Source organism: Triturus cristatus, chromosome 5_2 (assembly GCF_964204655.1).
Source record: "Triturus cristatus chromosome 5_2, aTriCri1.1, whole genome shotgun sequence".
Taxonomy (NCBI): Eukaryota; Metazoa; Chordata; class Amphibia; order Caudata; family Salamandridae; genus Triturus; species Triturus cristatus.
The window spans coordinates 171,893,139-171,905,692 of NC_140588.1; the positions used below are offsets into that span (position 1 = coordinate 171,893,139).

Here is a 12,554-nt window from a genome sequence, read left to right on the forward strand (position 1 = left end):
AGCAATAGGGCAGACCCGCAGTTAATACTCTCACTCGACTCTGAAAAAGCGTTTGATACTGTTCACTGGCCTTATCTCATGTCTACATTGGAAAGGTTTGGTTTTGGTCCCAAATTTAGGCAATGGATAACACTTTTATACGAGAAGCCAATGGCCCGGGTACGGGTCAATGGAGCGATCTCTGGGGAATTTTCACTAGAGCGTGGGATAAGACAGGGATGTTCCCTGTCCCCCCTTCTTTTTGCTCTTGTATTGGAGCCCCTTGCGTGCGTCATAAGAGCGCATCCAGATATGACTGGGTTCCGGCGTAACAACACTGAGATTAAGAACGAACGAATATAGTTATATGCAGAGGACATTCTTCTCTAGGTCACGAACCCCGAGACAACACTCCCACGACTACTGGACAGTTTTGACTGCAATGGTAGACATGCCGGATATAGAATTAATTGGGAGAAATCTTGCCTATATTCAGCGAATCAGGGATGGGGACCTCTCGACTGTGTGAGTCCGCTCCAGGAGGAACAAAATAGGATGCAATATTTGGGTATTTACGTAACCGCTGACAGACAGGAGGCTCTGAATCATAATCTCCACAGAGTCCTCAGAGAGTTCAAAATAGATGCTGAGAGGTTGAAGACGTTGCCTCTGACACTGCTAGGTAGGGCCACCCTATATAAAATGGCAGTACTGCCCAAATTCCTTTATATCCTTCAGAACACGTACTACCCAATCCCAGAGGACGTCTTTGTCAAGATTGATGATGCTCTACGTACATTCCTCTGGGACGGAAGGCCCCCCAGGGTGACCCCTAGGCACCCATAGCGTAATCAATATAACGGTGGAATATCGCTACCAGATATTAGAGCCTACTATTGGGCCTCCCATCTGATAGTGATTAATGACTGGGAACATATGCCTTGGGATCACCCGACCTATGCGTTGGAGCGCACGCAATTTGAAAAACACCCGCACACCCACTATATTTATGGAGGGAAGGGAGTCGCGAAATTATTTGCAGCTACGCAGGCAGTGGTGGCCGCCTGGAAAAAAGCAGAAAGGCAAATTAAATGGACCAATATCATCACCAGAGAAACCTCCCCTTTGGGTGGGAGGGAGACTCAAAGAATTCGCAAAATTGACTGGGTTTAAAAAAATGGGATCTGCTGGGTATGTCCCAAATCAAAGACATACTAGATCACAACAAACTTGTCACCTTTCCCGTCCTCCAGAAGGAATATGACTTACACCAGACGCAATATAATAAATATCTGCGGTTGACCCATGCGTGGGAGGCACTACGTATAGACATGGAGAAACTCCCAGAGTATGCCCCGTTAGAGGGCAGACTCATCATGGGTGAAATAGCAGAAAAAGCAGTCTCATGGACGTATCGAACCATAATAAATAATCAGCCAGACACACTCCAGAAACTTAGGGCAAAGTGGGAAACAGAGCTAGGGGCCCTAGAAGAGCTAGATTGGGAGACTGCGCTGATGCATTCACGGAAAGTGGCCATTAAGTCGAGGCTTTGACTTATTCAATTCAAATACCTGCACAGGGCTTATTACGGCAGATCTCGCTTACATAGAATAGGGAGGGCAGATACCTGTAATTGCCTCAGATGCAACGAGGAATCTAGAGCATATTTTCATACAATATGGGTGTGTCGGGAGATATAAGCCTATTGGGCGAAGGTACTGACTGAACTGGAGGCTGTGTTGGGCGATGCTATACCTAGAGACCCCAAACTTGTGCTATTGGGCATTCATACAGACGTAGACCTCCCGAAGCCAAAGCTACTACTAACCAACCTCGGCCTGGTGGTTGCCAAGAGAGATTTGGCGCGTAAGTGGGGGTTGATGCAGGGACCTACATTGGATGAATGGAAGAGGGGGATGAATATGTATATGACAGGAGAAAAGACCACATATGCGGCCAGGGGATGCCCAAAAAAGTTCCTGAAAATATGGAGTCTATGGATACAATACTATGGCCTTGAGCTGGAAGTTTCGCAATTGGCCACCCAATCATAACATAGAAGGATGCAGTGGGTGGGGGGGGGGAGGGAACAGAGGCGTGGTGGATTTGAAAAGTACAAAACTGTGACTCGTGTATCACTGTTTCAAGTATCAATGCCTCTATATGTAAATGTTATCAAGAATTTGCTTCCAACACCTGCAAATGTTAATCATATTAATGTTGAATTAAAGAAAATGTTAATAAAGAAATTTATTAAAAAAAAATATTTAAAACAAATTATATTTGTTACAACCGTGTTGAATGAATGGATCCCATAGTTATGACCCTAATGCTGTGCCTTAGGTTACCCAGGGAAGACCAGCTTCTCAGTCGACACTAGACTTCTGCGATGCCGTGTACTGAGACCTCATGAGCAAGGGAAATTTTACTTTAGAACTTTTAAAAATTAGACCCAACTGCCCCCAACATTCACCTAAAGCAAAGGTACCATCCATTTACATATCTAGGTGGAAGAAAACTGACCAATGTGATGGCGCCAAGTTAGCAGTAGGGGGAAATTTGTGTAGGACTTCTTTACCCGAGACTAATATCCCATGCACTTAAAAGAAAGTGGATGGGTACTACTAACAGATACAGTAAGAAAAAAGCTGATACGCAATACTACTGATAAAGAAAAAATTGAACAAATTTGTACAAATATCAAAGCAGTGTTGACAGAAAATCTGAAATAGGATTACAGTTAATGTTTTCCATACCTTCTTCGTATGGCAGAATCTAGAACCCAAGGAATGTTTGTTGCTCCTAAGACTAAAATGCCTTCGTTGTCCACTCCAACTCCTGCAGGATCACAGAGAAACAAATGATTTATTATGTGAAACATTTGTGACACCCTGATGCTACCTGTTTCAGAGAGCAAATATATTACAACAGTACTAAAACAGCAATCAATTGTATGTTATTTATTTGTATTCGAGTTAACAAGAAAAGAGACAATGGTAAGGCTGGTTTTGAAATCATTAAGACGGATTTAAATCTGATTGACTTACGTTGATTACTATTTTTTGAAGAAGTGCCCTGTTGGTTTAGAAATTGCACTACAACAATGTGATGGAAGAAATAAAGCCGATAACTTTAAACTATAAAGGCTGCTGCCTAGGCATAGCCATTAACACATTAGGCAATTAATGTTAAGTGTGTCAGTCTGTGCTCTCATTAGATAGGGCACATAAACACGAGACATCAGTGGCCATTTAGAATGAAGAGAGACTGATAATCGTGTGTTACCCCTCCACAGCATAATAGAACCGAAACGGGGTGAGTGGCATAGTGGGTAGAGTAGGACTTGAAGGAACTGAATGGCTTTTATCTGGAACTTGGTAATGGACACTAACAAGCAAATCTCAAGCAGAGGCTTGACATTTTTTACCTAGTGCAGCTGAAAGAATGGTGCAAAACAGAAGTAATTTACAAGCAAGGCATTTTTTTACTTTTCATTTTAAATCAATCTATGTCCCCTTCCATCTTACAAATCATTCTCTGTCTCCATTACCCTTAGCTACTGATTCAATTAACATATACCAACACAAATTTGAACTCCCTACATCTAATAATATTCCTATTTTCTGTTCAGCCGATCAGATAACCCACAGACTGGGCAATTTTATGGTCTATAAAATGTGCTGTTAAAAAATTCAGAGAGAAAACAAATGACAACAGTATAGTTCCAGGTAAGTTACCCTTTCGCCATAATGTGACTCATTCACATATTCATGCATGGTACAATAGATTATCAAGCTCAAACACACTTATAAAGAGGGGTAGTATAAAACCGAACCCAGGCTTCGGCCAAATTAAGATACGGTAGTACTGTTACTTCTTCAGATTCTCAGGGCCAATTTCTTCTCCAGACATAGGATCTATTACTTAAAGGCGTAAGGTGATTTTGTGGAAGGGTGTTCAGGTTCCTTCAGCATATCAATGGAATTATCTTTAAGATTCATGTGCAATTGACACAGGTACTAGGATACAGTCTTCAAGTTCAATAACAGTAAGCTGGAGTGAAGAGTCATGCCTAAAATCCAGAAGAGAAGGTTAGGCTTCAAAAAAGCTCCCTGCGTGGTTGTATTCAGATTTTCACCAGATATCGCTACAATCAGTGATTATGCCGCTCAGGAGAAATAAAACACATTTGATTCATACTGCACATCACACATCAGCAGTAGAAGGATCCAAATAATCAGCCTAAGTGATAAAAGGACTAACAAAAATAGGAAGCCAGGCCAGCCAATGATAAGAATGGAATTTAGATAGAGAATAAAGACATGCAATCATTTGCAAGGGGCAGACCCCAGCTCACTCTAAGTGTATATGTAAGCAATGGTTACAAATATGAAAGCGACAGCCAGGTAAAGTGGTCTGTAGAGAGACTGCACTGGGGTGCTGAGGATTATCTCCATTTTCAATTGTCTTCTGTGGTGAATAGGATTAGGTTTGATAAATGCCAAGATATAAAGATCTGGCTGAGAGTCTAATTGTATAGTACTCATTCTTGCCATTTTACCAGGTGTCTACTGAGCTGGTCCTCCTTTGCTGTGATATGGAAGCTCAACTAAAGAAGCCAAATACAACATTGTTTTTGAATCTCTCAATAAGGCTCTGAGTCACGTACTTCCGTTTGCTTTGGCAAGACACAGAAGAAGCTTTATATGTCTGTAACAAGATGCAGCAGGAACAGATTGCTGGAAGGAAATGCTTCAAAGTGAAGGCCTGCTTCCTGGCTGAACATTTCCTTTGCATCATCAGCTCGTCCATACCAGGGTCCCTTCTTTCAGAAAGAAGTCCATTACAACAGCCTGGTCTACTGGAGGCACTTGGAACAGAACAATCTGAAGCACTTGGGAGAGGGGTGCAGAAAGAGGGTCAATATTTTTGTATGCACACCATGTCAAAAACTTGTCACAACAGCAAACGTATACTGTAGAGGGATGCCTGGCTGCCAAAATAACAATGCATACTTTGGCAGGAAGGTCTAATGCTGTCCACTGTTGGCAATTAATCTCCATGCATGAAGGCTGAGGGTACGCAGGTTGGTGTGCAAGAGTTGGAGTTATGGTCTCACTCCAAGCACCACAAACAAACCAAGTGCAGGTCCGTCACAGATATCTGCATGTGACAGGCACCACAGTGTTTAAAACCTGTTGGTTTCATTGGGGACATCTTTAAACACACCAGCAGAAAGTATTTTCAAAAAATGCTTCGACAAAATGTCGGAAAAAATGATATGAGCGCACTGGCTGGCGCCTATATAGGCATCCCGCATGCAGATCCCAGCACGGCCGTCAACATGGAGCCGATGGATGCCACCTACTGGTTTGAAGGGGTACAGCTCGAAAAGTTCCAGATCTACTCTAATGCCTATAAGGGATCTGCATTAGAACTCACAATCAGATTAATCCTTTCGGCAATCAGTAATAGTCTCTAACTAATAAGCTATTTGGACTTGCTCTTCAGGTTAGACTTATGGTACACGTTTGCTATAACTGTTTCAGGGCTGCACCTCCACTGGGATGTGATTATGTTCCTGTATGTGTATTGTTTTCCTCTTTTAAGCCTACCCTTTTTTTGCCGCTTGTTCCTCCATCCCCACCTATCCCTTACCCCAGGCTCCACTGTACCTGCCACCGACAGCTGCTCTTTCCTGCCCAGTCACCTATTTTCAAATGCCTAGCAGCCCTTCTTTAGCTCCTGGGACCACACTTAGAACTTGGGTTTGTGACTCTGCTGGCCTGCTGCAAAAATCAGTAGGGTTACCCCTGGGAACCTTTTCCCTATGGCTTAGGGAGGGTGCAGGAGTCACTCTCATCCACAGGCGAATACCAGGCACAAATGTGGCACCCCTGGGCACCCTCTTCAAAACACTACTGGACCTGTGGAAAACAGAATGAGAAATGCACCTGCTGGTGAGACCGGTCAGGAGAACTGAAAGGCTTGACCTGCTCTCATTTGTACCCAGGGCAAAGAAGTCGACTCAACTGTTAAGCTACAGAGGCACAACAAGCAGCTAGAAGTTTTTTTTTTTCTGAGGAGCCCAACTGAACATTTTGAACTGGACCTGCTCTGGACCCTGCTAGTGGCTTCTGCTGGAGTGAGTTAAGAACCCCAAGTGCTGTTTTTGGCTATGTCAAAGTGTATTCCAAACATCCTGAAAAACCTGGGACTTAGAAAAGTTTTGGTTCCAAAGACCTCTGGAGGACCAGGACAAACCTGCCAAGTCAATCCGACGAAGGTGCGTAGCAGCTCGGCAAAGATTCAGATTGCTCCTACTCAGAGCTTTTTCACAGCAGAAAATTTGTTTCAGCTAGATGTTGAGGAAAAGGCACCAGGCCTCTTGGAGCCCTGTTTAACTAAAGAGCTTAGCCATGTCCCGCTGGAGGAATCGGACTCCAACAAAGCAACTAAGTCCGAACACAGTAAAATTCATCGGGTGAAGGCGCCAAAAGTATCCACTTACAAAGGGACATTCCTTTGGAGGACATTTTTTATTTCTCCCACTATAAAATTTTCTGTAAAAAGTCTAAGGCTTCACCCAGACCTCGCCCCCCTGCTATCCAGCCTTGGGGAGCCATACAATACCACAATCTACTGCCTTGCCCCGTTGATGATTCGGACTTACATTTCAGAGACTAGTGGGTTGAAATTGGCTTCTGCATCCAACCTGCGCTCCATCGTGGTCTGCAGAAAATTGCACCTAGGTCCCGGTCAAGTGAGAGCAGGTGATTGCCTTTGTAGCTTAGTGCTTATTTAAAACGTTACAAATTCATGTCTCTTATTCTCCTTATTGGATTTTTGTTGTTTTGGTGTCATTTCGTCCATTAAATTATACTCGATCTTTATAAACTGGAGAGAGATTTTCATTGTGTTGTGTTTTTCGACTTTTGAACTATTTTGGTACGTCTAAAGGCATTACACGTTTTCTCAAGTTAACTTGTCTGCTCTGTGCCATAGCTACCAGGGTTTCAGCGCTTGTTTAAATTACTGAAAGCTTTATGGAACCAAATAAGAATAATAAGATTATTTGTGGTGAACTACTAAGCAATCCTACTAATAATGCTCCATAACATCCCCATTCCCTTGCCAGATAGGTTTTTTCACACTCTCAAATCACATCTCATCAGGCTTGCATGGGCCGGTAGGAGACCGAGAGTGCGCAGGGATACCATGACTCTTCTGTATGAGAGAGGAGGGTTTGGCGCACCAGATTTTAAAATGTATTATTTAGTTGCACAGGGCAGCTTAGCTCACTCCTGGTACCACCCAGATGCTCGCATCACCTATAGTAGACCAGAAGCTGATTTTGTATTCCCGACCCCTCTATACTCTCTCCTACCTCAGGGGTTCCCTCGGGACCCCCGTGAATTCAGACAGTGTCAACAAGGAGTTGGGCATGGCGTAAACTGTTACGAGCTACGGGAGGCACCGTCCTCTACTCCTCCGAAATACCTATTACAAAAAACCAATGGCTCCCTATCACGGAGGAGAAATTAGTCCTGCGCACACTGACAGCCCACTCTATGACTAAATTTGGCGACTTGTTCCCGGATGGGCACATATTCTCAAGCACAAAGGGGGAGAAATTTAGCGATGCTTCATTCATGGACCAATTTGTGTTTACTAGAGTCCGTAGAGCGCTCCATGCCAAAATCATGGAATATCCACTCGAGCCTTTTTCTTTTACCCCTCCGACGCTTTTAATATCTAGCGCAAGTGGGTACCAGTTAATCTCAAAGCTGTATAAAGCTTGCGTAGCTGTTGTCACGATGCCAAGATCCGGGAGGCATGAGAGTGTGATTTAGGACACCCAATTATAGATGATCAATGGGCAGTCTGCTGCACTCAAACCAGAGATTCACTTTAAGTAATTATGGAGAGCTTATAAGACGCCTGCGACGCTCCATACCATAGATCCCAATCGCCCTCACAGATGTGTAAAATGCGGTAGTGCTTATGCCGACTTGGTCCACCTGGCGTGGAATTGTCCGAAGATTGGAGACTTTTGGAAGGCTATTTTAAGGTTAATTTCCCAGATGACACATTTGGAGATAGATCCACACCTGAGGTTGCGTTACTGGGCTATGTATAAAACATGCCAAAGAGCCTACGAAAATTAATCACTCTGTCGCTCCTACTAGATTTGTTGATATCCAATCCTTGATTGTATATGTGCATGATGTCATAATGCAGATATGTTGATAATAAATGATTCGTTATTGCAGTGAATCTATTAAAGCCAGAATGTATATATGTCAGAAAATGATAAAGTTTACAAAAAAACTACTAATAATCCACTTTCAGTTTCCAATTGCAACTTTTTTTTCTCACTTTACAGCTACTCAAATGCGTTTTGTTAAAGTGTGTTCTGAGGGCCATGTGGCTGCCCTATAGATGCCCAGTATGAAGATGTTGGCAATGAAATGAATACTATAGAGGCCCCTTTTTTCCAAGTAGAATGCGCTCTAGGCCTACCTTCTAGTGCTTTGTACTATCCATCTGGTGATGGTGCTCTTGTCTACTACTGTGCTCAGAGTCTGTGGTGAATGCCCTACAAAGAACTGCTTTGTAGTCTAATGTTTTGTATAGCCTATGTGTAATACAGGACCGCCTTCCTTACATCAAATTTATGCAAAGCCCTTTCTGCTGTATTGGATGGCTTTTGGAGAAATGCCGGTACAGTTCTACAATGGCTGAGGTGGAAAGATGACACTACCTTTGGCAGGAATCTTTGATTTTATTTTTGCAAAAACAATTAGTGCATAATTCAATTAGAATTGCCATCCGCAACGACCAGCATATCCTTTGTCTTCTCCCAGTAATAAACACCATCGCATAGTACAGTGTAGACCACTTCCAATTACCAATGCATTGCCCCCCAACACTCCCCAATGCAAATACTCCCTCCCCCCCACCCACATGTCAGTGTGCCATAACCGCAGGTACCGGGATAAATCCGTCTCGTAATTAGCAGTGTGAGCGGCCGCGGGCTACTCCCCACCCCCATGGTCAGGCGCCAAGCAGAAAGGAGAAGGGAAGCCCTCCCGTCCTCATGCGTGATCCGTCAGCTGCCTCTCCACCACTACGCTGCTGCATGCTGCTCCAGTGCCCTCCTCCGCTTCTGTGCCCCACCCCCGGAGGTCAACCACTAGTGCTTCCCATGCATGTGCCATGGCTAGCGCCTTTTCATCGTTTCCCCGCAGCGCTAGCTGCAACCTGAGCGTACTCTCGCTACCCGCCCATTTTGTGAAGGTAGCTCTCCACTTCGCAAAGCTGGGACCAGTTCTCGATTTCCAGTGTAGGGTAATTTCTCTTTTAGCCACCACCAGCCCTAAGTCGCAAAACTTACTCGTGACTTTCGTGCGCGATGTGTGGGGAAACCGTAGCAGCAGACAGACTCCCATGTCCACCCCCAATTCCCGCCCCGTCACTTGGGTCAAGCAGTCAATGACCTCCCCCCAGTAGCAGCTTAGGGCGCCACAGGACCAAAACATGTGCTTAAAGTCAGCCCCCTCCTCCCCACAGCGAGGGCACTGCGGAGTGGGACCCCCAAAATATTGAAATAATTTAGCCGGCGTCAGATATGCCCTATGCAAGATAAAGTACTGCACCAATTGAAACCTGACATTACGTGTGCTCTTCCAGGCCCGTCTCTGCAACTGGGGCCACGTCAAGTCCGGGATGGGCTTCCCGATGTCCAGTTCCCATTTATCCTTCAGCGCACTCAAAGGGGCTAGGTGTTCCGTCGCCATTCTCTGATATAGGCAGGTAATGGCCTTGACTGTGCCCGCCGCCATGACCACATACTGACAGCCGTCTGCGGTTCAGAGAGTCCCGCATTCCAGTGCTTTTGTAGAGCTGCCACCAGGGCCGCGTGGAGTAGATAGTCTCCCCTCGGGATCCCGAAGGAATCCTGCAGTCCCTGGAATGGCTGAAGCACTCCATTGAGGTACAGGTCCCCCACCATCTGGATCCCCAGGTCTTCCCACTGAGCCAGCCCCGACCAATCCGCGCCATGGGGGAGGGCCGTGCACATACCCAATGGGATCTCCGGGGCGTGGGGGTGAACAGTGCCGACCCTCCGCAGGCTGCGGTTCCAACACAACCGGAGCGTTCGCTCCTCAAGCGTCAGTTGCGACAGCTCGAGTCGCTGCTGGAAGACAATAAATGAGAGGACATGTCGCGGGATCACCCTGCCCTGTGGGCCTTCGGGGCCTCTAAACTCCCTAGCCACTGCCTGCGTGAGCCATTGCAGCTGGGCAGCCAAATAATACCACTCGAAATCGGGCACAGCAAGCCCTCCCTCGGCTCTGGGCCGTCGCAGCGTGGCCAGCGCCACCCGTCGTCTGCCAGTTCCCCAGATAAAGCCCGTGATCATGGCTGTGAGCCTGCGGAAGAACGACACCGGCACCCAAATAGGGAGGGTACGGAAGAAATACAACAGTCGCGGGAGCGCCACCATCTTCAGTAGTGCTACCCGCCCAGCTTCCGAAAGTGGGAGGGTGCTCCAGAATCCAATACTGCCCGCCAGGCCTCTGATCGCCCTCCCTACATTCCCTTCCAACAGATCTTGTTGGGTGCGGTAGATATGCACTCCCAGGTACGGCAGACAGCTAGCTTCACAGCGGATAGCCCCCAGGGTGAGGGGGGTCCGCTCCCACTGTGTGACGGGGTACACACAAGTCTTGCCCCAGTTGACTTTCAGGCCCGACAAGTATCCGAAGTCCTTCAGTAGCGCCATGGCGCCATGGAGGGCCCCTTCCGCGTCAGCCAGGAAAAGCAGTAAATCATCTGCATAGAGGGAAATATAATGGGTTTCCCCCCGTAGTAGCAGCCCAGCGTATGCGCGTCCCAGTCGAGCATGGGCCGCCAGGGGCTCAACCGCCAGGGCAAACAACAAAGGCGATAACGAGCAACCCTGCCTCGTTCCCCTTCTTACTGGATAGGGGGCCGATATGGTGGTCCCCGTTCGCACCCTAGCCACCGAGTTAGCGTAAAGCAACCTCGTCCAGCGCACAAACCCATCCCCCAAGCCAAATTCCTGCAAGACCCTAAACAGGTAAGGCCACTCCACACTATCGAAGGCTTTCTCCATGTCAACCGACAGCGTCAGAGCGGCCGGGTAAGCCAGATAGTCCACTTCCATAACCCGCAACAGTCTCCGGATACACGTCGACGTGTCCCGTCGAGGGATGAACCCAGCCTGATCAGGGTGTATCAAGGAGGGCATATGCGCCAACAATCTCGTGGCTAAGATTTTGCTCAGGATCTTATAGTCTACGGTGAGCATGGAGAGTGGACGATACGCTGTCCTGGCACCAGGGTCCCCTCCCTTCTTCAGGAGCGGTATAATCAGCGCCTTACGTGTTGAGGCTGGCAGTTGACCCTCCTTCCAGGCCTCCCGGTAGACTGACTGTAACTGTGGGACAAGCAGGTCCGCATAGAACTCCACAGGGAGCCCATCGGTGCCCGGGGTTTTCTTGTGCGCCATATGTTTGATCGCCATACGAATCTCGCCTAGCGAGATATCCCCCCCCCCAGCGCCTCCTTGAGAGTGGGGTCCAGTTTCGGTAAGTGGGCCGTTGTCAGGAAGTCCTCCAGTTCCCCAGGAGCGTCTTGCATGGTGTTAGTATAAAGGGCAGCATAATACGCCAAAAACTGACCATTAATCTCCCTCAGAGAGTATACTGTTACCCCCTCCCCGGTGGTCAGCGAAAGTATGGGAGAGCCACGCGCGTTCGGATTTGCCAACCAGGCCAAAAGCAACCCGACTTTGTCCCTCTCTGCATGCGCCCTAGCGAGGTATGCCTTATAGTCAAAACAGCGGAGCCGCTCTACCTGCACTGCCACCTGTTCTCGCGCCGCGACCACCTCATCCTGGGATTGCTCCCCCGAGTGCTGTGCTCTCTCCGTAATGCGAAGTGTAGCCTCCGCCTTCTCTATGTCTCCTAATAACGTTTTCCGGACCCCGGACGTGGAGGAGATACAGATCCCTCTGATGACCGCCTTGAACGAGTCCCATTCCCATGCCCTCTTGGACGCCGTCCCCGAGATTTCAGTGAAATAATTTGTGATGCCATCCTGGACTTCCGCTTGGAAGACAGAGTCCTCCAGCATCCGCGGATTCAGGCGCCAGGTGGGTATCGTCTGACACTGCCTACTCCAGTGCGCTATAACCAGACAGGGGTTGTGGTCCGATATGGTTTTCGCCAAGTATTCACTATGGCGAGTCAGAGCCTGTATGCCCGGAGAGCATAATATGCCATCCAGACGCACATGCAGCTCATGTGGGGTAGAATAAAAGGAGTAGTCCCTCTCCAGTGGATGGTGCTCCCTCCACGTGTCCACCAACCCCCACGCAGTCTGCCAGTCCCGTCTACTTCTAGCCATCCGATGTATTGCAGATTGAGGCAAGGGCGGGTGAGAACGGTCTAAGTGGACATCAGTGATGGAATTAAAGTCACCCCCCAGTATGGTCGGCCCCTTTAAATACTCCGCTAAGGTGCCTGACACGCGCGTAAAGA

General features: G+C 47.3%; 1 protein-coding gene across 1 annotated transcript in view; it reads right to left on the reverse strand.

The window, feature by feature from the left end:
- Nucleotides 1-12,554, reverse strand: part of VPS4B (vacuolar protein sorting 4 homolog B) — a 300,050-nt gene that overhangs the window by 55,515 nt on the left and 231,981 nt on the right. Inside the window, exon 8 of the mRNA XM_085606937.1 lies at nucleotides 2,739-2,820. Within this exon, the coding sequence (XP_085463063.1) occupies nucleotides 2,739-2,820 (82 nt within the window). The remainder of the gene's footprint in view (nucleotides 1-2,738; nucleotides 2,821-12,554) is intronic.